This window comes from Olea europaea, unplaced genomic scaffold, assembly GCF_002742605.1.
Source record: "Olea europaea var. sylvestris unplaced genomic scaffold, O_europaea_v1 scaffold1204, whole genome shotgun sequence".
In the NCBI taxonomy this organism is placed as follows: Eukaryota; Viridiplantae; Streptophyta; class Magnoliopsida; order Lamiales; family Oleaceae; genus Olea; species Olea europaea.
The window spans coordinates 134000-160090 of NW_019229462.1; the positions used below are offsets into that span (position 1 = coordinate 134000).

At 34.9% G+C, this 26091-nt stretch overlaps 1 protein-coding gene across 2 annotated transcripts; it reads right to left on the minus strand.

The window, feature by feature from the left end:
• Window positions 1-2507: 2507 nt before the first annotated feature.
• On the minus strand, window positions 2508-21208 carry LOC111374120 (two-component response regulator ARR8-like). Of its 2 annotated transcripts, XM_022996748.1 has the most exons (6): window positions 21062-21208; window positions 20887-20952; window positions 20693-20787; window positions 20478-20555; window positions 19585-19655; window positions 2508-3105 (listed from the first exon to the last, which is right to left on the minus strand). In XM_022996748.1, the coding sequence occupies exons 2-6, from the start codon at window positions 20897-20899 to the stop codon at window positions 3003-3005; spliced, it is 360 nt and encodes a 119-aa protein (XP_022852516.1). In that variant the 5' UTR covers window positions 20900-20952; window positions 21062-21208; the 3' UTR covers window positions 2508-3002. The 2 variants fall into 2 exon arrangements, with proteins under 2 accessions (XP_022852516.1, XP_022852515.1); XM_022996747.1 differs by having other exon boundaries at window positions 20887-21208.
• Between the last annotated feature and the right edge of the window lie 4883 nt (window positions 21209-26091).

Genomic DNA, 26091 nt, shown 5'->3' on the forward strand with positions numbered 1-26091 from the left:
ATTTAAAATACCACACAACTCACTTTGGTTGCCAATCCCGCTAGTTCATAGCTGTGCATTTTATTTGAGTTTATGATTTATACTACTTGCATGAACATATTTCATATGCATGTATGTGCAATGTGATGAATTATATTACTTTTGAGTTGATTATGTTGATTTGTGTGGAGCTTTATGATGTTGGAAATTTGTATTGTCTGTGATTGTAGATGGCACTGTGCTGTGTATATTTGATGTAAGCAATAGAACTGGAGGTCCTTTTGGGACCATGAGGTTACCTGCTGAGCTAGCTCATGGAGCCAACAATGGCCGTGACATTGCTCTTTGGTTCTTGCAGCCCATCAAGGAGCAATTCCCTGTCCTTTATCTTGTATTGATTCAGAATGTTTATATTATGTAATTTGTTTGGTTTGTTTTATTAAATATCATTTTTAGAGAAATTGAATTATTTTCATCCTCATCTTGCACATAGTTGGCTGGTGGTGGTGTCTTAGAATATGCAATATAGCTTGGGTGCTTTTAAAGAGTAAGATAAAATTTATCCCTTAATAAATTTAAATGTCTATTAATTTTTCGCATTTGAACTTTGTCTTAAATTTGTAGTCACAGACATGTAGGAATTGAATCTAGATTTTTCGTATCATCTATCTTGTTAATATGAGATATTTGACATATTTTTCCTCTAGCAAATATTTCGCTGCTTTTTATATATTCATCTTTAACTAAAGCTGTGAAGTCAGTCTTTACAAGATTCCTCATTTAACAAAATAATAGCATGTGGTTGAGCTGAAAGTATATCTTGGAGTCAAGAAGGTCATTTGATTGTCCCGTAGAGATTTATTTTCTTCTTTTCGGGTTTGGTGAATCATACTAAGTAGTTCGATCATGAAACTATTAGCATATATTTTATTGGCATTTGTTTTGGTTTTTGGAGGTTACGAAGTTTGTAAATAATACTTTGATCTATATCTATTTGGTTGACAATGATGAGTTTTTTCTGTTTATGAAATCACTAAAATTTTAATAATTGTACATTGAAGCATTCCTTTTGTAAAGTCATGAGCTGTTTTTGATAACGTAGTTTACATTAACTCTATGCTGTGAAATAAATTTAATTACAAGCACAGCTTATCACATAAATAAATACTATTGTCCCAATAATTTACGCAATAATTTTATAAGTCGTAAAATAAAATACGTGACAAATAAATAATTATAAAATAAATTAGGTAACATTTATGCATCTTTGCATGAACGATGATGAATTACAAACTTAATTTATTAACATTAAATTGTACTACAAATGTTGAATATATTTAAATATATTATCCAACATATCAAAGCATTGTAAATTATATTTCGCAACAAATGACTTGTTCTTAAAAATATATCACTACAAGCATGTGTTGTTATAAAATAGAATATTTAACAAAAGTTATACTTTTAAAATGATATTCACAACAAATATTTTTCTTGCAAAAACTTTATTGCAATAATCGTTGTGACAAATATATTTATCGCTCTTTTAATTTTTTGCGACAAATATGCATTGCGACGATACTATGGCGACAAAAATCTTGTTGCTATTATGTATTTTCTGCGTTAAACAAATAGTGTTGTGAGTTTATTAATGCGTCGAATGAGAGAAAGTTGTCGCAAAGTACATTCCGTGACTTACATAGCATGATAATGCCTGCAACAAACATCCTGTGGTCACTAAATTGTTTTTCCAACAAAATATCAATTTTTGCGACAACATTTTTTTTGTTGCAAAATCAGTTATTTTTTGTAGTGAATTAAGAATATACTAAACTACTAGTGCTTGAATTATAAAGAAAAAAAATAAAGGGTTCATCTTTGTTCGTAAAAACCCTACAAGTGTACGAGTTCTTTGTACAAATAATAATTGTGATGAGGGAGTTATCGTTCCACGGGGAATAAAGTTCAATTCTAGTGTATTTGATATATTTAAATTCATGATTGTAATAAATGATGAATGATTTGTATCTACTATGTTTTGTAATGACGAAAACAATACAAATTTGTTTTATAGAAAATGTGGATGAATGTATTGGATTTCCACCTACACTAATCGGTTCTTAATTCCAATTCTCAACTTATTGCAAGTAATTGAATTCATGCAATTGTGACGATCAATAATTTCACTTTTATTTACCATTCTATTTAAGATATAATAACCTAGATTTAACACGACACGATCCTACTCCTAGTTTGAATTCATATGACAAACATGCATTGACTTTTAGGAGCGAACACATAAATATTATTCATGCTACTTATTGCCTATGTATTCCATAAATAATGTTCTACCTATCGTGAGTTTTTCAACACTAGGAATAAGCAACATTTTGCCCTAATGGTGCGCAAACATTAGAACAATGTAACTATGCATATTTATGGAATTGTAACGTGTGAATTAAGCTAAAAACTCAAAGTCTCGAATTAAAATCTAAGAATCAAAAATTTTTGTCATCCATCCAATACAATAAAATTCTAGCCTAACATGTTTGTATAAAATTACAAAAACAAATAAAGAAGAACATCACCTAAGTTAAAGAATCAAGGGAGGAATCTTGAAATCTTCAATAATCCAACGTACTTCTGATCCCAAAGAATGAATTTCTCGTTCTTTCACGTAAATTCTCTCAAATTTCTCTACAAGTTTGCGGAGTATCCCTCCATTTGTTCTAGTAGCTCTAGGTTTTTTTTCCATATAAGTTTCAGTTGAATAAGGAAAGTTGAAGATTCTATGCAGGGAACCTTCTATGTGGCTGCATATAAGGTAGAGGTGCGACCACATAGAACAAGTGAAGTCCCCAATTTTTTCTTCGATATTGATAGATGCGACCACATCTGAGGAAGCCTATGCAGTTACATACACTTATGTTAAGCTTCTCCATTTGTATTTTAGTCCTGAAATGTTTTTTTATTCAATTGATTCTTGGTATGTTAATACTTAATATCTTGTTATCAAGTTCGGCTCAACCTCTAATTATTCGCGTTTTGGTCCCCGAACTTTCGATCTTCTTCACTTTGGTCCTTTTTTGCTCCTTTTCTACAATTCCACCGTGCTCATCATTGAACCTAAAACAAGACAAAAAATAATGAATAGCGCCAATATCCTATATATTTTATTACTAAATACTCAAGAAGAGCGGCCCTAATTAGTGTATGAAATAAAGTTATCAATCTACCTACAATATAAATAATAATATAGTCGAACATGATTTCTATAAAATTACATGAACAATGATGAAAAGGCGTCATCACCCAAAATAAATATGAATACTAGAAGTAATGATTTCAACACCTAAATTTTCAAGATCTTTATGTAATTAGTAAAAATATGAAGAATTGGCCTATTCTTCTAGATGAGTTTTGGGATTTGATGAGTCATGAGAGGCTAGAGAGAGATCTCCACATGTTTAGCCCTTGTTATGTATTTATATATGGTGAATTTAGGTCAAGAAATGCATCCAATTTGGTTTTAAAAAGAGTGTATCACAAACTGAAAGGTGTCCCTATGTATAAAAATTTGGCCCATGCCTATGTATGGTACGTTTACTTCTTTATGTGCAGGCATGTTAAATTAGCCTCAGGCATAGAAAAATCGGGCCTTGTTATATTTTCGATATATTTTTAGAAATAAAATCATTTTCCACATTAGTTTCGATTCCCAATTCTCAACTTATATAGTTTAGTATAATTCATACATTCATGAAATTCATAAATCAATTTTATTTAATTATCTCTTTCAAAGTAAGTTAAATATATTCTAAGAACAACTTGATTGTATTCCTATTTCGAATTTATATGCAAACTAATACACTTAAAAATATGATTGCACATGCCATACATATTTTTTCTAACATGTGTTGCTCATGTGGTAAGCTTGCAGTGTTTTAAACTTATTATGAAACACCTAGCACACTAAGCAACGAATTGTCTAATTGATGATCAAGCAATCAAAAATGGAATATTCATGAAAAATTAATAAGAAAACAAAAATAAACTAAATTACTAATATTCAAATTAAAAACTAAACAACGAACGATTGTATCTTTATCCAATACATGAAAAGGTCGTTGCCTATGCCTCTAGACAATTAAAACCATATGAGCAAAATTATCCAACTCATGACTTAGAACTCACACCAGTATTTCAAGCACTAAAAATATGGCGTCACTATCCATATAGCGGTAAATGTGAGATATACACCGATCACAAAAGTCTCAAATACTTCTTTACTCAAAAGGAGTTAAATATGAGACAAAGGAGATGGCTAGAGTTGGTTAAAGACTATGATTGCACCATTCTTTACCACCCAGGTAATGTCAGCGTGAATTGAGGAAAGATTGGAGGAATTATAGTAGCTTGACTGTAGGAATAAAATCTGTTGCTTGATTGTAGGAATAAAATCCGTATATACTAGAATAGGAACTCTTCTCCTACCTATAAAATCTGTAACACGTGGTTGTATGGAATATATATAAAAAAAATGAGTTTTTCTTCCTCTGACAGGTAAAGCTAACATAGTTGTTGATGCTCTAAGTAGAAAGACAGCAGGAAAGTTGACAGTTCCAACTACTCAAAAACAGTTAGTTAAGGAATTTGAAAACTTGAGGCTAGAGGTGGTTGCACTTCTGTATAGAAGTCAACTATTGTTGTGGCTCTAATGGTTCAACCAACTCTTAGAGAACGGATTAGAGAAGCCCAAAGGAATGACCCATTTTTGTGTAAAATCATGGCTGGAGTTGGGACAGATAAGCAAAAAGGATTTGCGATAACTGATGATAAGGTACTTATGTATAAAGGCGGAATATGTATTCCAAAAGATGAGGGATTAAGGAAAGAAATTCTCAAAGAAGCACACTCTACTGCTTATACAGCACATCCAGGCAATACAAAAATGTATCGAGACTTTTGAAATACATTTTGGTGGAGAAATATGAAAATAGAAATAGGACTTTTTGTAAATAAATGTATGATCTGTCAGCAAGTAAAAGCAGAACATCAGAGACCTTCGGGGTTGCTTAGACCACTAGCCATACCGGAGTGGAAATGGGAACACATTACCATGGATTTCGTGGTAGGACTTCAAGATCCGCTAAAGGGAACAATGCTATCTGGGTAATAGTGGATCGTCTTACAAAGTCAGCCCATTTTCTTCCAGTTAAGATGAGATTTACCATGGAGCAATATGCACAGATTTATGTCAAGGAAGTAGTCAAGTGACACGGGGTTCCTATTTTTATTATTTCAAATAGAGACCCGAGATTCACATCAAAATTTTGGAAAAGTCTACAAAATGCTATGGGAAGAAAACTGAAATTTAGTACTACATATCACCCACATACTAATGGACAATTCGAAAGGACGAGTCGGATACTCAAAAATATGTTAAGAGCTTGTGTACTAGATCTCGGTGGTAGCTGGGAATCACACTTGCCTTTAGCAAAATTTGCCTACAATAGCTTTCAAGCAACAATAGGCATGGCACCTTACGAGGCACTATATGGTAGGAAGTGCAGATCACCTCTCTACTGGGATGAGGTTGGAGAAAGAAGGATTCTTGGACCTGAGATCATAGATCGAACAGTACAGGCTGTGGAAAAGATTCGAAACAAAATTCAAGTTGCTCAAGACAGGCAGAAAAGCTATGCCGATAGAAGCATAAAAGATCTCGAGTTCCAAATTGGTGACAAGGTATTTCTCAAAGTGGCTTCAATAAAGGGAGTGCTTCAATTTGGAAAGAAAGGAAAATTAAGACAAAGATTCATTGGACCATTTGATGTATTAGAAACAATCGGAGATGTGGCATATAGACTAGCATCGCCACCAGAACTTTCAACAGTACATAATGTTTTTCACGTATCAATGTTGCGAAAATACTTACAGGATCCTAATTATGTGATCAACCATCAAAATTTAGATGTACAATATGATTTAACCTATGACAAAATGCCATTGAGGATACTAGAAAGAAAGATTCATGTATTGAGAAATAGGGAAATTCTCTTAATCAAGGTCCTATGGTGTAATAATGGAGTGGAAGAAGCAACTTGGGAAAAGGAAGATGAAATGACCATCAAGTATCCCGAACTTTTCAACTAACCTACGGTAAATTTCGAGTACGAAATTATTTTAAGGAGGGTAGGCCGTAGAATCTCCAATTTTTTTAGTTAATTCGCATATATTTTATTTGCCTTTGGATAGGAATGAAATGTTTGGTTAAGTCCTTATGCAAGTTAATTGATTATCTCTATAGTTGATGTGGATCTATATGAATATCTTTATAGTTGAGGGACCTAAGTGAAGATAAATATCGAAGTTTATACTTTTATTAAATGGGCCAAATAGTTAACTATTGAAGGAGCTAGAATTACCCTATCAATATTGGGCTCATTTTGACGTTCGCAATAAATGGCGAATTATGGACTCAAGAAAAATTTAATTAGGTCAAGTTAAATCCGAGTTTTAGCCATCTAAAGAATATTATCGTTATAAGAATTTTAAAGGATTGGTTTTTCGTCAGTTGATTGCCACCGCTAGTTTAGCTAAATAAATTAGAATTTTAAGTATTCGTTAAACAAAGTCTTTATGTTAAGTATCAATAATTATAAATTTGTAATTAAGAGATAATCAATTAAAACATAATCCTTGCTTACAGATTTTGTTAAATACAAATCAAGAGGAATTTGAATTATTTGAATCCTTTATCAGACTTTAGTATTAGAATAAAAAAATGAATAACGCATGCATTTCATTCCAACTTTCACGTGTGAATAGAATTAGGCAATCAAGGTGTCCCCTAATTGGAACAAATTTTGGAAAGATTGAACTGAAATTCTTGAATTTAAAACGCCATTGCTGTGGTTAATTCTCACGTGTTTTCACCACACCACTTTTGTTCTACTATATATATGCCATCAAACAAATTATGCACTACACTCATTCTACAATATTTTTGTACTGTCCGTCCTTTCTCTCCCCCTCTAAAATTTTCTTCTATATAGTAATTGCTAATACAGTAAACCAAAAACATTCTGCTATATTTTTACCCTTCATTCAATTTCACAAACGGCCAAGTGTTAAGACGGAATTCAGAAAAGCAAGATCTCACAATTTACTTTCCAAGTGCATATTGTACACGATTCATTACGTAAGGTGAGATGCTCATTGCTATTAGTGATTTTTCCTCATCTTTTCAAATATGTTATTATGTACGAAATTAATTACTTTAGTGCAGGGCTCCTTCGGGAGAAATCATGATACATTTTAAGGCACAATTTAGCCTTTACATTATTTCGCATCGCTTGCTAGAATCATCATTTGTCATGGTGCGATAATTCCCATTTTATGTTGGTAAAAGAATTTGTTCGTAATTTCATGTTTGATTTGAATGTGGAGTAGTAAGTATCTCATTGAGTATAATTCGTTATACTCATGCCTCTTATTTATAATTTTCAAGTAAGAATTAGTATGCTGGACGGCGGTGGATGGATTTGCTATTGGACCAATGGATCCTTGTCATGAAGTACTTTAACTTTTAGGAACACTAGAATTTTAATAATAATGGGTTATTTTTTGACTCAATTGTGAGTACATTATAAATTTCAATTAGGTCTAATTGTTGTAATAATGTTTGATGAAGGATATGTTTTCAAACGTTCCGCATATTTTAATTTATCTTTTGATTAAATGAAATTCAATTTTTACAAAATTTCTCGTTATATTAAAACTGTTTATTTCAAGCCCTTTGATATATTCATGTTTCATAACGTTTCGGGTTATTAGAATTCGGGGTGTTACAGCTTATGTTCCAAAGAACCACTGGCTTGATGCAGTATCCACCGCTATATATCTACTCAATCCCACGGCCCCCAGAATCCTAAATTTTAAGACTCCATTATAAGTCTTGGCATCTCACGTCACCATACCCACAATCCTAATGTTCCTTCCTTGAGTATTTGGTTGTGTGGCCTATGTGCATATCCATAAAAGCTGGCGAACGAAACTTGATCCCTGTGTAGTTCGTTGTCTCTTCTTGGCTATGGTATACATCAGAAGGGCTACCGGTACTATGATCCCTCTACCAACCGGACATACGTGACTATGGATGTCACATTCGTTGAAATCAACACCTTCTTCTTACCAACTACCAGTTCTCCTCTTCAGGGAAAGACAAACAATGAATAGGAAAATTGGGTACACTTTGACTGGCCGAACCTTGAAAAAGAACTGGAGCAAAATGCATTGCAGGAGCCATTTGATGAGCCTACAGAGATGAGGGCTCATTCTGAAGATGTTGAACCAAATTATCCTCTTCCTTAGCACCTACAATCCCATCTCTTGAAAATATCCCTGAGGCAAGTACCAATGACACACCTTCAAATATAAATGACTTTGATACTATTGCTGGATACACATTACCTTTTAGGCAAAATTGTGGCAAGCCACCAAACAGATATTCTCCATAAATTGAAGAACGAAGATTGTATCTAATTGCCAATTATATGTCAACTAGGAGATATCAAAACCGATAAGGGCCTTTGCGCATATACTTCCCTCGAGTCACATTCCAATAGAAGTGGAGAAAGCTTTGTCTACCCAAATTGGACTTGAACAATAAAAGAAGAGATGCAGGCATTGCTGCAGAATGACACAAGGACCTTAGTGCCATTACCTGAAGGAAAGAAAATAGTAGGATGCAAATGGGAATTCTCCAATCTATCGAGAGATACAAGGCAAAGCTGGTGGCAAAAGGATATACACATACATATGGGATAGACTACCAAGAAACATTTTCACCAGTTCCGAAATTGAACATTGTCAGGATATTGTTATCTTTTTGCAAATAATCTTGACTGGCCACTACATCAGCTGAACATTAAGAATGCCTTACTCCATGGAGACCTCGTAGAAGAAGTATACATGGACTTCGGGTTACACAACATCCTCATGCACAAGGTGGTGCGCAAGCTGCAATGAGTGCTCTATGAACTGAAACAATCACCTCGAGCATGGTTTGGAAGGTTCAGTCTAGCAATGAAGAAATATGGATTTAAACAAAGTAACTCGAATCATACACTATTTCTGAAGCACAAATCAGTTAAGGTAACTGCATTGATAGTTTATGTAGATCATATGATTATCACAGAAGATGATGAAAAAGAGATATCCAGAATTCAAAAGCAGCTAGGAACTGAGTTTGAAATGAAGAATTTAGGAGGACTCAAGTATTTTTTGGGAATTGAAGCGGCTAGGTTAAAGCAAGGTGTATTTCTCTCCAAAGAAAGTACGTGATGGACTTATTAGCTAAAGTAGATATGTTGGAATGCAAACTGGCGACACTCTAATTGCACAAAATCACCAACTTAGTAAATGTCCAGATCAAATTCCAACAAATAAGGGGAGGTACCAAAGGTTAGTTGGTATACTAATTTACATCTCTCATACTTGTCCTGATATTGCATATGTTGTATGTTTGGTCAATCAATTTATGCAAAACCCAAGTGAAGATCACATGATTGTTGTGACCCAAATACTCCGATACCAAAGTCTTCACCTAGAAAAGGACTTACGTTATCAAAGAATACAAATGCAGAAAAATTATAGATAAAAGGCTAACAGATGTAGATTGGGCTGGAAACTTATCGGACAGAAAATCCACCTTATGTTATTTCACCTTCGTGGGTGGAAATCTGTTGCATGGCCGAATTTTGTGTAATGGCAAGAGGACTTTGTGAACTCCTTTGATCAAGAGGTTGCTTATAGAAATTGGCTTTTGTCCTACATCCGAGATTGATCTATTTTGTGACAACAAAGCTACTATTACCATAGCTCACAATCCAGTTCAACATGATCGGATGAAACATGTGGAAGTGGATCGACACTTTGTCAAGGAGAATTTAGATGCAAAGATAATCAAACTCCCATTTGTGAAGTCCAAAGACCAACTAGCAGATATACTCACAAAGGCAGTATCAAGAAAAGATTTCTACTTCTCCCTTAGCAAGTTGAACATCAAAGATCTATATGCATCAACTTGAGAGAGAGTGTTGGCGTGAGCTGTTATTAATTAAAATAGGAAATACAATCAATGTAAATTCCCCTCTTCAAGGGGTCAACCACAATCCTTGGCACCAAATTTGTATAGCTTAAATTAGGATGCATATTCCTTCTATTTATATATATTTCATTCAATGTAATAAAATATGGTAGAATATAGAAAATTGCTTACCATTGAAACAAAGGAAAGTATGGATGGTGGTGAGAGATGGAACATGAGTATTAGACGTTGTTGTAGGCATAGGAAAATGAATAGAGGTGTGAAGGGAAGTAGTACTAGAAGATACAAGAGGCTGAGAAGATGACATTCCTGGTAAGAACCCAGCTAGAGTCAAGTGTAGAGAAGCAGTATGTGAGAAATTCTGATGTAAGTGGCAAAGTGAAAAAAAATGGATTTCAATAAGAAATTGAGTTACATCAATGACCACAATTCTAAGAAACAAAATTTTTCCTAGTACTAAGATCGTAGGATCTATACCTCTTTTAGTATGAGAAATATCCCACAAAATGCATCGTTTACTCCTAACTAGGGCCTTATTAGGCATGTAGGCATAAAGCGATGGAAAGCATTTACACCTAAAAGTTTTTAGAAATTGATAGTCGAAGTTACATTTGTATAGACGATGATAAGTAATGTCCAAGGTTGATTGGACCTAGGGCATAACACTTACAAACTCCCACTTGTACTAGATCTAATCACTTATGTATCCAATATCATAAGAGTCTACACGATGATCATGTTTATACTAAGACAACTCTTTGTCAATGGATTTACAGTTAATTATGGAAATTCGTTCTTCTCTTCATGTCATTTCTATGTATTATCTCTCTAATGAGATTATACCACCCCAATACATGTTTGGATCATTGACGAGACCTTATTCCTTCAATTGCGCGATGGCTCTATTGTTATCACAATACAATGGCATGTGATCAACAATATTAGGAAATACTCCAAGTTCATTAATGAACATTTTGATTTACATTACAACTTTTTTCTGCTTCTGAAGCAATCATGTATTAGATTTCTACTATTGAACGAACGATTGTTTCACGTTTGGAACTTTTCCAACATATCGCTTAAGAGTAAAGCAATTTCTCCATATAAAATCTTCTCAACATCTTATCTTTGTAGATTGGGATGAGTTAAGTAACCTTTTATATCTATCTCTATAGATCAAATTGCTTGTCTCATATCTTTAATGAAAAGTCCTTTAACAACCATAATTTCAATTATTGAAACTTAGGGATGTCGTTTTCTATCATATTAGGAATAAAACAATGCTCCCACTATCTTTTTGTAAACACGCAGTACATCTTCAAATTTGATAAAATCAAACATTTTAACTTTTCCATCAAATCGAAAATTTTAGCTCGAAAAGACTTCTTTTAACATATACTCACGATATGCAACTGTTGCAAGCAAAACCCGAATGGACTTCAGCAAAGCTACAGAAGAAAGGTTTTGCCAAGGTCAACACTTAACCTTTGCTACTAGCCTTACTTTGTATGTATGGATATTCCCATCCATATCGACCTTTTCCTTGAAAACCATTTACAAAAACATATGGGTTTTATTCCATCAGGAGGGTCGACCAAGGTCCAAACCTTGTTTTCATACATTGAGTTCACTCCGGATTCCACGGCCTCATGCCATCTGTTTGAGTCAACACTTGACTCTACCTCTGTGTAAATAGTAAGCTCATCATCCTTGATTAATAATACTTGATTAATAATCATGGATTCGTACCTTCTTAAAGGTCGAATAATCCTACTAGATTTAAATGGAGCTATCATGTCCTCAGGAATTTCTATTTTCTGATCAAAAGTATGTCCCACATCAGATATGGGACTAAACTCGGATTCATCTACTTGGTTAACTATATCTGTAAACTCTTGAACTCTTTCAAGTTCTATTTTGCTCCTACTGTCCTCTCCTAAAGTAAACATTTTCTCTAAGAGGACGATGTATTGTGAGACGAAGACTTTCTTCTCAAGGGATTAATAGAATTGATATCCAAATATCTATTTTGGATATCCCACAAATATGTGTTTATCAAATTTAGTCTCAAGCTTATTCGATTCAATGTGCTTCAAATAAGCATCACAGTCCCAAAGTTTTATATGTGATAAATTGGGACTATTGTCTTTCCATTGCTCGTATGGAATTGTGTTAACCAACTTAGATATGACATGATTTAGTGTATAGAACCCTGCAATCAGTGTATGACCCCAAAAATGATTTTGGGAGATTTGCATAACTTGTTATTAATCGCACTATGTCTAATATTTTTTTTGAAGTAAATACCACTAGTGTGGCTTATTTTAGAACATAAAAAAGAAAATACACATAAAGGAAGGAGGCATAGACCTGACCCTCAGTAAGTGAAAAAAATTACAAACGTCTCAAATGAAATGCAAATGATGAAAAATGAAAACGTAAACCAAAACTAATGAAGATCACTTAAGGGTATTCCCAAAGATAAATCTTTGGGTGGTAGTACATAGAAATTGACCGGGTCATGCGTCTAGTTTGAAACATTTTCAAAACATAGTAATCTGCATAATCGAGTTCACTTACTGGAGAGGGATCCTACTAGGGGAAGGGGCCCGTCTAGATGAAAGTTCCTATCCAAGCGATGTCCTACTGAATGTTGGCCAAAAAATAGGTGCATCCGATCTCATGGTGCTACTCACAGGTGCTACAATATCTAATGCATGTGAGAGTAACTCGTTGACTGAAGGTATGACTGCCTTAATATTCTCCCTGAAAACTCCAAGACCTATGCCATCGATGTCACTCTGAATTTGAGCATCCACCTTATCCTGCCTAGGAGTGATGGTAGGCCTAGGTGATGATTTGTCGTTGAAGAGCTTGCTAACAAATCATCAATGCCGTCCCTCATGGCAGCTCGCATCTTGATTCCATGGATCGTCTTGAAGTTGTTGATCAACATCTGCTTCACTTGAGGCTTAGCCTTAAAGCCACTCAATGTACAGCCTGTATCTGACAACTGTGGTGAATGAGAGACCTCGGACTCGGTCTCCAATGGAGCTTCTAGAATAGGCTCAGCATGTGGCTCATCAATAGGTGCTATCTCTGTCATATCCTCTACCACTAAGGAAGCAATTGTCTGAGTCTGAATTGAAATCCCTAGGGTGCTCTCATGGACGACGGGAGGGATCTCTGGTATATATTTTGAGTCATGTGGTTGCTGAGTCATGTCATGAGCCCAGGGGTTAGTGTGAACACTAGAAACATGAATATCAGTCAGGGATGCAGTCAAAGCTAATGTAGTGATAATCGGAAGAGCAATATTATCTGGGGCAACTGGCTGAACTGTCGAAGGAACAATTAACTGAGTCAACGAAGGAATAACTGATGAGTAGCCAATTGAGCCAGAGGAGCTCGAGCACCTGAAGTACTAGCCTACTGTATCTTCTGCTCTCTACGAACTGAGGTCCACCTCTGGCGTGGCTCAACCTAAACCCCTTTCCCCTTACCCTTGTCCTTAGGTGGGATAATAGGACGAGGGATAGTCTCAACAATAGGTGGTGGTACTGGTCTTGCTCCAAGCTTACACTGATCTTCTGTGTGCCCAAAATGTCTGCATTTGTAGCAAAATTTCGGCTTCTTATCATAAATAACCTCTTGCACTATATCTAATAGTTAACGATTACTCCTTTTAGATAACCACTATGCCGCAGTGTATATGGAAGAGTCCACTGTAAGAGAATCTCATTCTCTCTTAGATAATCTAAATTTTATCTTTAAGATACTCTCAGTTCAATTGGATCTTAATGTGTGGGTATTTTTACCTATTTGTTTCTCTACATCTAACTTGAATCCTTTGAACTTTTCAAGAATTTCATATTTGAATTTCATCAAATATACATGATAATTGATGAAAAAAGAGAAACGTCATCTGATATTAATTGACATAGGTCCATATATATCACTATGTATTATACAAATATTTATGCAGACATTTATCCCTCTTAAATAAAAGGAGATTTGGTCTTTGTGCCTAATAGGCATGATATGCACTTGTCAAATGATTCAAAATCAACTGACTCCACATACACATCTCTATGTAATATTGCATTTCATCTATGTGACAAAGTTTACCATGCCAGATTTATGTAATAATTAGATTATCACTTTTATGCCTCTTTGCTCATCTACAATGTGTAGGTCAATTTCTCCCTTTCGCAGTGGTCTACTTCTATTTAGTTTCTCCATATTTGTATAAATATGAAATCTACATCTAGTATCAAATACTTGAGAAACTCGTGAAGTAGACGTAAGCCATGCAATATCTTCTAATGACCTTTCATTCTATAATGAAAACAATGGTCATTAAATTTGGTATTTGACATTTGCTTTAACCGTCTAAGCTATACTGGATGCTTTCCCAAATCCCCTTTAAACTTCCTCTTAATATCCTTAAGAGGGATCAATGACTTGCCCACTACTAACTTTAATATTAAGCTCAATAGTGTTAAGCATGTTCAGCAACTTAATGTGTGTGCATTCGAGCTTATTCATATTATAGTTCATAATTATTATGAATAACTCTCTGATAGAGATTGCAAAGCTAAGTCAATCTTACCTCGAAGTCCATGACTGAACCTCATTGAGACAATTGTCAACGTCAATCATCTTCGGTGTCTAAGCATCGACTGAAGATTACTCAGTCATTTTGCATCGGTATAGTTGCTTGGAGGTCTCATATCCTTCCACACATGATTATTATCATACAACTCTTAGAAATGAAAAACCATGCGTTAGCATCTATACTCTCACATCTCTTTTGTAACTCTCTAACAGAGATTGCAAAGCTAAGTCAATACTTAGCTCATAGTTCATGACTGAACCTCATTGAGATAATTGTCAACGTCAATCATCTTCGGTGTCTAAGCATCGACTGAAGATTACTCAGTCATTTTGCATCGGTATAGTTGCTTGGAAGTCTCATATCCTTCCACACATGATTATTATCATACAACTCTTTGAAATGAAAAATCATGCGTTACCATCTATACTCTCAAGTCACTTTTGTAACTCAGATGACATAGTTGCAAGCATCACATATGTGCAGTACTATCGTTATCACTGTGTTTATTACAGTAGCCACCTCTTCCTTAATCAAGTCATTAGCAAGTGTCTCTGGAAAGGGCCACTCAAGCACGTAACCAATTTTCTCATGCCTAAGAACAATTCTCAAGTTACAGTGATAATTTGGTTGTTGGCATCCAGTATGCAATTCAAAACATATGGTTACTCAAGATTCAATGTAAATATAAATGACGAAAGGAAAACAATAATATATAAAATGCATCAATTAATTTAACATGAACTTTTATTAAATTAATTATGCTTCCACTGTTTAACTAAAAAATTTAAGACTCTCTCATATAAATTTATGGAGTCCATACTTGACTCCAAGTGGGCCGGGATCCCATTTGTTATATCTTAACATTGAGTGTACTCAACAAGCTTTAATAAAATATTTGGATAGATACTATTATCAATTATATCTCCATGCAACTCCCAGATCATTAAGCCGACAACTCTTTATCTTTACACATCTTATGTGTTAGCTTAATGATAAGATGTAAAATGTTATGTTTTTCATCCATTAATACTTGCATTTTTGTTATTAATTGAAGCCTAAATGTACTGAGTAACCTTATATTTTGATTTAGATTGCAATTGGATGATTATGGCATAAATTAGAGGATATGAGTAAAGAAGGACCAAAGTGAAAGAAATCAAAAGTTTAAGGAATAAAATGCAAATATCCAAAAGTTGAACCGAAAGGCAAAATTAAGGAGTGAAAGATTTAAAGGTCAATTGATGGAAGATTTAAAGTGTTGGAAGAAGGAAAACAAGAAAAATAGCCCAAGGAAAAGAGAAGATGGAAGTTCAGGGATCAAGTTGCAAATAATCCCTAGATGAGACGAGCTATGGAATGAAGATTCAAGAGTTTTAGAGGTCAAGTGAATGAGAAAAGAAATCAAAGAGGTGAAATATAGTCAAAGTATAATCACACAACAATTTCCCATCGAAAAGGTTATGCACCGATTTTTAGCATCATATTGAGACTCATTTTAGACATGGTAGACAATCGAAGATTACTTCTGAATCAAATTTGTAGATCTTTGAGTTATCTTTCTAACTCATCTTGAATCACCTCAATTGGACATCATGAGAAAAAGTTATGATCAAAAAACTGAAATCTGTCCGACGGAGAAAACTGTTTATACCATGCGGTCGCATGAACTGGTTCAGAGCCTTCTGGAGCCTATTTTCATTGTTCCATGTGGTAACATGGAAATATACCATGTAGCCGCATGGAAGGAATTTGAGGCGCAATTTTTAATTTCTTTTTTCCGTCCAACCATGCATGGAAACAAATCTTTTCACCATATAAATACCCTATTTCATCCTAGAACGTGAGAGAATGCCCCCAAATCACTTTTCTCTCTTTTGTGCTCTAAAATTGAAGATGTCTATCTAATTTCTCATACTTGGTCGAGGATATTGGAGCCTCGGAATCTATACAACTATGAGATCGAATTATTTTATTAGTTTAATTCATGTTTTTGGGTATTGAACATTCTTTTGCACTTATTTTCAATGATTGTTGTGTTTAATTGCTAGGATGCATACTATTTGTTATTCATTATAATCTACCACTAAGTTAAACATCAAATTCGTAATTGTTTGATTGATTTAACTTGTGAAGCAACTAGGATTAGTGATTTGCTGATTTGAAAATTATTAAATCTTAGGAAGAATGTTTGAATATGTTAAATGCAAACGCGTAGCTTGTGTTATCTAGTTCATCAATTTCTCTAATACGTAAAGCTGTTATTGGATTAAATCTTAGCTCTTGTCTATGGTTATTTGATAATTAGGATTAGTTAGAAGGTCATTGCCCTAACTAGTTACACTTAAGGAGGAATATGAAATTAATTTGAATGGTAATTATTTTTCCAACGGTGAATATTCAAAATATGAGTTGATTCATACTTGCATCTATAATTAGTTGTAAAATTTCGAAGGTGGATATTGACTTAGACCAAGGTTAGTTTTTTCATTGACTTAATCCAATTTATTAATTTACATTGTTTTTAGTTAGAATTGATTTTAACACATTCAAGACCCCCCTTTTAGTTAATTTAGTATAAAATATATACTGAACACTCTTCGTGGGATCGACTCTTATTTCCACTACTACATTAATTTTAAGAAGTATATGTTTTAATTTGGAGTACCTACGATAGCACGCACCAAATTTTGGCGCCATTGTTAGGGAGTGATTTAATTTATTTTTGTGCTTTTTATTTGTTTCATAAGTTTTTATTCCCAAAAAAAAAAATCTTTTCTTTGTTTATTTGGTTATTTTGTTTAGTTTAGTTTTTTTTTTTTTTATAGCTTCCTCAACTGTTTATGCCCTTAAATCAATCTTCTAATCAAGATGATTTGCAGTATGATCCGGAAATAGAAAGGACTTTGAGCAGATTGAGGATGGACATGGCTAGGAATCAAACTTTAAAAGAGCTTGCAGCTCCAGATTTGCATCAACAACCCCTCTGCATTAACTTTTCCTACATTAGATGCTGCCACAACTTTTGAACTAAAATCTGGACTAATACATCTTTTGCCCACTTTTCATGGTCTTGCAGGTGAAGATCCTCACAAGTATTTACTGGAATTCCATGTGGTGTGCAAAAGTATGAAACCTACGGAGGTAATTGAAGAGCAAATCAAATTGAGAGCTTTTCCATTTTCCCTGAAGGACTCAGCTAAGGACTGGCTCTACTATCTACCATCTAGAAGTATCATAACATGGGAAGAAATGAAGAGGTTGTTTTTGGAGAAATATTTCCCAGCTTCAAGGGCAAACATCCGAAATGCTATTTGTGGTGTAATGCAAGACAGCAGAGAATCCTTACATGAATACTGTGAGCGTTTCAAGCGACTATGAGCAAGCTGTCCCCATCATCAAATTAGCGAACAACTTCTCATTCAGTATTTCTATGAAGGTCTTCTACCCATTGATAGGAGCATGATTGACGCTGCAAGTAGAGGAGCTTTGGTGGATAAAACTCCCGAGGACGTTAGGAACTTGATTGCAAACATGGCAGCCGACTCTCAACAATTTGGCACTAAACTCAATACTCATTCTAAACATGTTAATGAGGTAAATGTCTCATTTCTTGAGTAACAACTTGCGAGTCTAACTTCTCTTATTCATCAAATGGCTGCAGGTAATATGCAAATGGCTAAAGTATGCGAAATTCATTTGGTGGTGGGACATCCAACTAACATGTTCCCAGATGGGTCAAATGGCAACCTCAATCAGTAGGCTGGAAGCACAAGGTTCGAGAAAATTACCCTCTCAAACAATGGTCAATCAAAAGAAAAATGCAAGTGCAATATTGTTGAGTGGTAAAAGGGTAGAAATTTCGAGGGCAGCCCCTACATCATTGGAGTAGGAAAAGAAGAAAGATGCCACTGAAGAAAAGATTGTTTCCAATGACGATGGCGCACCTAAGCGTAAGTTTCCATCCCTTTCTAAGTATAAATCGGTACCCCCTTTCCCTTTCCCTTTAGCATGATCTAGGAAAGATGAACCAAATGACGAACTTTATGAAACTTTCTGTAAATGTGAGATAAACATTCCATTGTTAGATGCTATTAAACAAGTACCTCGTTATACTAAGTTCTTGAAGGAATTGTGTACCATTAAAAAAATTTCAATATCGACTTATGAGTACACCTTGGCCAAGAATTTTGGTATCGACTTAATTGAATGAAATGCGGATCATAATCTCTTACTATCTAAGAGTGACAAATCCTCTATTGGTCATTCACAACCTTCATACGATTCTTGACATACCCAAACGATGCCATATTAGCGGCTCTTGATAGAGCAACATCCAACACCGTCAAAGCATGACTGTTCTCATATAAGATACTACGACATCCTCAAATCAAAGGACCAATCTCACTACCGAACATTAGAGATTAATCATAGACACTCACACAGTTATCCATGTGGAATCTCTAAGCGGGTCTCCAATGTTTTGTTGTACAACAAAATATCCACGTGTTCATTTAAGTGTTACTATACTTTAGCTTGTGAGATCTGCTACTTACTTTACAAGTAATAAATGCCACATGTGATGATCTATCCGTAATAACAATATATGTATCTCGTTATTACATATGACCACGGACAATTTAAAATTCAATCATATGTAATTTGTATTTCACAATCACAACTCCTTGTGATTAACAAATTACAAAGATTTGAATTTACGGACTCTATTATTTAGTTTAATTGTATAATAATTAAATAATAGATTTGCCATTAAACTGCATTAATTATATATTAAGAGTATTTATCTCCAAAGTTGTTTGGACCTAGGGCATAACACTTACACCAACTCCAAATATAAATGAAAAATTATTCTTACATATTGATTCTTGAGGGCACATTCTCAGAAGACATAATGACTACCGGCATGTTTCTTAGGGATGAAGATTCCTGCAAAACAATAGAAAGCCCCCTTGTTTATTAGAGTTGTTCTCCATAGAAATTAAAGAGATTGCACCTAATTTTCAATAAATTTAGAATCAATTACATAATTTTTATTTGTCTTCGGTTCTTATTGATCAATAGATCTATTGAAAGACATAATTATCTCGAGAAATAAATGTGACAACAAATCCCCGCTAATTTTCAATAAAGTTAGGATTTTGCCCAAGCCATTGCTAGATTTGCCTAAAGATCTAATTAGATACTAAGTAAATACATTGAACGAGTGCAACGTGCGAACAAAATTGCTTTTTCACGGATTAATTATAAGGAGATTTAGGCCATGAGAAAAAATCATAAAAGCCTAAAGCAATGGGGCGACCATGTGGAAATAGTAAATGCCCTTTTAATATCAAATTACCAAAATTAGGTGGTATAAAGATTTTCTAAGATTCTTTTGATATCAAATGAATGGTCTGTATAACTTTTCAGAATACATCAATCCCAGATTGATGTATAGCTAGAATCAGCAAATGTTGTGGAAGAATATTTTCCAAAAATGAAAGAATGAGATCTTGGAGAAGATGCAAAATATTTTTTTTTTCTTTCCAGTTACATTCAATTCAAGCAATAGAATATAATAAGTTTAAGCAGCCGACTCCATATATCAAAAATAAGAGCTACGGAACGTGTGGTTATAAAGTTAAGTAACTTTTCATAGGGTCAATAACTAACAATTCTAGTAAAGTAACTTTTAAGCAGGACTCTAAAATTTCTCACAACATGAAGAATATACATAAAAGGAATAAAATAGAAACCAAGAAAGTATACCTTGATTTTCTTTAGTAAATCATAGCCAGTCATTCCAGGCATAAAATAGTCTGTAATAACAAGATTTACTTTCACTTCCTGTAATTACAAAGATATTTAATTTTCAGACGACATAGGGAAAAAAAATCCAAGTCAAATCCCATAAAATATTCTACAACCTATGAAAAATGAAAGGAAGAGAAAATTGGCAAAATAAATGAACAAATAAATTAGACCTGATGGATTTGAGGAGAAAGGGAGGTTCCATTTGTGTTTCTTTTGTCATCTTCATGCCAACCAAGATATTCTAAAGCTTTCGCAGTTGGGATTTCTGCAAAATGAAAAGTTCAACTAAAAAATGGAAACATTTCATTAAAAAACAGTTCTTTTGCTTTAAAAAAAATCAATGAAGAGAATGGAAGATTCGTACTTAAAACCACCATAAATCAACTGCGAATATAAGACAAATGTCTCATTCATCCTTGCCACTTAAAATCTGCAATTAAACAATCGGAAATCAACAACCTATTACAAATTTAAAACACAAAACGATTATAGAGAAAAATCCCAAAATATATAGGAATTTGCAAAAAGAAATGTTCAACCAAAGAGTTTTGGCGAAATCACGCGGCATATAGACAAGATTGTGAGCAAAAAGAAACAGAAGAGAGATGGAATGAGAAGAAGGGAGAAGAATGGACGGATGTCTTGAGAATGGAGGAGCATGGGATATTGCGTGCAGAAATGAAGAAAGTTTCACAGAAGAAAGAGAAATGACTAAAAAAGTACAATTATGTCATTATTCAGATAAAAATTTAAGAGCATGTTTGGGAGTAATTTTGAGAATTGATTTTTTGACCGTTAAGAGAAAAGTAGGGTCCACCCATAAGAGAAGAAATCAAATATGACAACTGGAATAGTGAAATAACAATCAAAAAATTAATTTTTTGAGAAAGAAAATCACTTCTAAACAGGCTTTTAAAAGGCAATGAATCTTTTATTATTGTAGGGATATGAAATCAGCATGATCCAATCATGATGTGTTGTGAACAGTAACCAGGTAGGGAAATGGGAACATTGGGCATGAACAGTGAAATTCAACTTCTCTTTTAATATTTGTAAGAATTAGCATGTGGAGAACATTATGATATTGTAATTGGTAATGACTAATTTAAGTTGTTATTTAAGTAAATGACGTAAATATTGGATGTTAAATTTTATTAGCATAAATTGTGCCTAATTATCTATCATTAGGTCGAAAATAGCTTCTTACCTAGATTGACCATGGTCTTTAAAATGATTTAACAGTATAAAAAAGGGGGCCTTACTAATTATTTAGCACCAATTACACTAGTTAGATGTCATTAGATTAAAATAAAGTTTTCCCTCATACTTGTGCAAATTGGACGACACTCACTTTGAAGCGACTGCCAACCACGTTTACACAGTATCCAAAATCTTGATTTTGCTTGGCAATCATTGGTTAACTCGTGATTTATTATATGTACATCTTCCACAATTTTCTACACGGCAACAGTCAAAGGTTTTGAGAATGGGAATTTCTCACTTTCCTTCCAACAGTTATTTTCATCAATCAAGGTAGAATATTATGTGCAAGTTGACCCGTCTCTTCAATATTATAATTTTTGACATGATTTATTTCATGAAAATCTATTTGACCTCGGGTCCTTATGAAATGAAATGTGAGATCTCTTTCGGGTCATCTCAAATATATTAGAGCATTCGATTGATCACCGATTGCTTTTGATGAAATGATGTTATGAAGTTACATTTAAAGTTATTATATTATTCGGACGCATGTACTCTACTGAGTGTAATTACTCACTTCTTCAATTTTAACATTTTAGGCTAGATTGGTCGATGTGAATAGTGGCTGAACGGTGCGTGGGCTGCCAAGTAAAAAGTTTTAAGAAAACGTTCACTATAATTCATTTGGGATATTATGTGTTTCAGTTTAATTCCGTTTAATATTCTATGTTTACGTGATGTTATGTTTATTTGATTCAGTATTTGAATATTTAATAATTTAAGATTTTTAAAGTTCCAATTCATATTTTCGCTTGACGTTGTGTTATGAAATGATATCAGTAATACCCCAAAAATTAAGCAAATAAAATTTGGGGTGTTCCAATTGTCCAATTGGTACTAAGATTCAACTTAAGTCTCTCTTAAGCAGAAGTCTTGGGTTCGAATTCTGGGTAACACGATAGAGAGCCGTGAGGGGTCAGTGGGCTCAAGGCCCATCGAAAGCGGACAGTACATAAGATAACGGCTTGGGTAAGATGCCCATGTTATTACGAAGTGCCCACTTAGCCCTCACGGCTGTCTGTCGCGTCCTTCAGGATTCGAACTCAAACCTTTTTCCCTTAAATAAGACTTAAGTTGAATTCTGGTACCAATTGAACAAGTTACCCAACCAGGATTCAACTTAAATCTTACTTAATGGGAAGGTAATGAGACACGACAGAAAGCCGTCAGGGGTAAGTGGGTGCAAGGCACACCCAAAGCAAACAGTACATAAGATAACGGCTTGGGTGAGAGGCCCGGGTCGTTACAAATAAAGATTTAGCCAAACTAGGCAGGGGTGGGTTAGTTTCTTCAAAGTTGAGTGTTTCTATATACAACAATAAAATTATCTCTCTTCTCTCAACTACCGCCCTCCTCAACTCACTCCCTTTCACAAAGGGATTCACTCGTGATTTTTCCCTCCTTAGAAGACTTTCTTTTTTCTCCTTGTGGCTCCACTCTTTTTTTTCTCACTAATAACAACCTTACTATTTTCTCTCTTTTCCTCTAACTCTTCTACCCTTCTCTCTTTCTCATCCTTGAATTTGATTTGGTCTCTATATACTTGTGTTGGTATTAATGACACAGGGGTAATGGTCCTCCCATCCTTGACGAAATTGTAGTGATTTTTATAACCATCATGAATAACCTTCCTATCATGCTGGCCACAATCTTCCTAACAAAAGATGCCCCTCTTGCCCCCCGGGGCACATCCCAACTAGCAAAGGACGGAGTTCTTCAAGGCGGGCAGTTCAAAGGTCGCGGGTTCGATTAATGGGGCTCTTGGAAGGTAAGGCTTTCTCCTGGAAGGCAGGATTTCCTTGGAAGGCAAGGCGCATACATGGGTTTGACTCGCTCGGCACTTTGGCAGTTCAGTTGGGGGGCTCTTGGACCCTGGCCAGTTTGGGGCACAACCTGCGGCTTACCTGGTCTGCGTGAAGAGGGGCTGGATCGTAGACCCCAGGATTAGTTGCTGTAAGGTGGACACCTGGGTATTTAAAAAAAAAAAAAAAAAAGATGGCCCTCTTGCATTAGTAGCACATTATACACTACTTCGTCACGATAACTTCCCAATCCAAAAAATTATTAATACCCTTCTATTCACCCTAACCTCCCCATTTTCGTTCAACCATTGTAATTTATAAAGCTCAGAGTGTCTCATCAATGTTAATCCTAACTTCTCTACAAGTGTTACGCTAGCGACATTTGTGCAACTCCCACCATTAATAATTACACTACATACCATATTATTAATGTGATAGGGAGTATGGAAAATGTTTTCCTGTTCTTGCTCCAAATCATCTACCTTGACTGGAGTATTAAGAGCTCGTCTTGCGAGCAGTAGCTCTCCAACAACACCTTCCAATTTTTCACTAGTGCCAAATCCTCCAACACAGCATGTCGTCATAATCATCTTTACTTTAGCTCACCACCTCTCCATTGTCCTACAATACCATTGCCCTTTTGTTTGGGTATTAAGAAGCTATGTGCCCTAATCCCAAAGTCTCATTCATGGCGGTCAACTGTTGACTTTTCTAGAGGACCTCTTGAGCTTACTGGTGAGATTTTTAACCCGATACTCTAAAACTTCATTCATCGACCTAAGTTCACTCAGGACAGTGGAAGATTCCTTAACATACACTTCTAACTTAGCTTTTTCCAATTGCAACTCCTAAATAGTCAAACTTAAAGCCTTTTTTTATTGAGAACTTTCAGGCTTTCTTGATACATCTTCTCATAGGCCTCTTCGATATCCTTCTCACTCACTGACTCATCGCCATAATCCACATCACTATCTAAGTCCTCGTCTCTTACACTTCTCTGCTCGAATCCACTCTTAACTCTAGTAACGAAGGTAACATATTTTCCATTTTCCTCACGGCGTGGATTTCTCACTCTGATTGTCCCAGCTGGACTCGTCATTAATGAGAGTAATGTTTATAGCCTTCTCCCTAACTCTCTTAGCACTAGGGCACTCCTTCTTCACATGACCTATAACTTGAGAGTTATGGCATCTCACCAAATTAGATTTTCTCCTAGATTCACTTTTTTCTTGCAATTTCTTCTTCCGAAACATTTTTTGAAATCTAAGCTAAGCAGGCCATCTCCTCATCGTTGGCTGAATCTGAATAGATGATTCGATCTAATTATTCCTAGCAGATTTCAAGGCAATGGATCTTTCCTTAGTTGGATTATCTAAGGTAAGCTCATAGATCTAAAGGGATCTAACTAGCTCCTCTACCTTGATAGTGTCAATGTCCTTACTTTCCTCTATAGCCGTAACTTTAGGCTTGAAACGCTCAGGTAAGGATCTAAGAATCTTTCTAACTATCTTAGGCTTAGGGATCTTCTTACCTAGGTTGAAGAAAGAGTTCACTATGTCGTTTAGGCTCACATAGAAAACATCAAATATCTCATCATCTCTCATTCTGATCTCTTCAAACCTATTAGCTAGCATATACAGTTTCGAGTTCTTAACCGCCTGTATTCCCTCATATGTGGTTTCTAGAATAACCCAAACTTCCTTAGCTACCTCGCACATGGATAGTCTCCTAAATTTGTTGGAGGAAATGGCCATAAACAAGGCATGTAAGGCTTTATTATTCCAAATGCATCTATCCAATTCAGCCTTAGACCAATTCTCTATGAGGGTAGGAGTGATAGCACTATCTATTGTGGGCTTAGGGGTAGACCAACTATTCACAACACTCAACCAATTCTCTATGAGGATGGGAGTGACAACACTATCTACTGTGGACTTAGGGGTAGACCAACCATTCACGACACTCAACCAAATCCTCTCATCCATAAATTTCAAAAATGCCCTCATTCTCCAATAAGCATAATTATTCTCATCAAAATGGAGTGGCACACTCAACGAGTACTCATCTAGACAAATATAAGGTCAGGACATGCACTCAGCCTCTGATACCAATTGGAAAACCATCCAGAATGATATGGTACACTAGAAAGTTCGCGGGATGCGATACAATGTCAAATTCAAATTTAAATTTTATGTGTTACCAAATTTACGGTCTAGTCAGTTAACCACTTCGACGTTATGTGTGAAATTAATTAATCAAAGCATCAAGTCACTTTAATTAAGTTTTGATGGTTAACCATATAGTCCAGTTAATCCTATGTTTGAATGCCACAATTATAATATTGTAGAAAGCAATAAATCAACATAGACATGATGACAGAGAATCCCCAGCGTGGGTAAAACTCCGGAATCAAGCCAATTACCTCCACTATTGACAATTCAGAGCATATAATCATAAGCCTATCCTTGTACCTGTTGAGACCCGTTGCCATAGCCTTGCGATCT

Bases quoted from the DNA above. Each gene is read 5' to 3' on its own strand.
- LOC111374120 (XM_022996748.1), bottom strand. The intron at 19,656-20,477 runs GTATACTTTCTT...ATTGTTTTGCAG, and splicing joins ATTTACTAAAGAAAATCAAG to GAATCTTCATCCCTAAGAAA. The intron at 3,106-19,584 runs GTAAGAATAATT...GTCTTGTTTTAG, and splicing joins GTGCCCTCAAGAATCAATAT to GTTCAATGATGAGCACGGTG.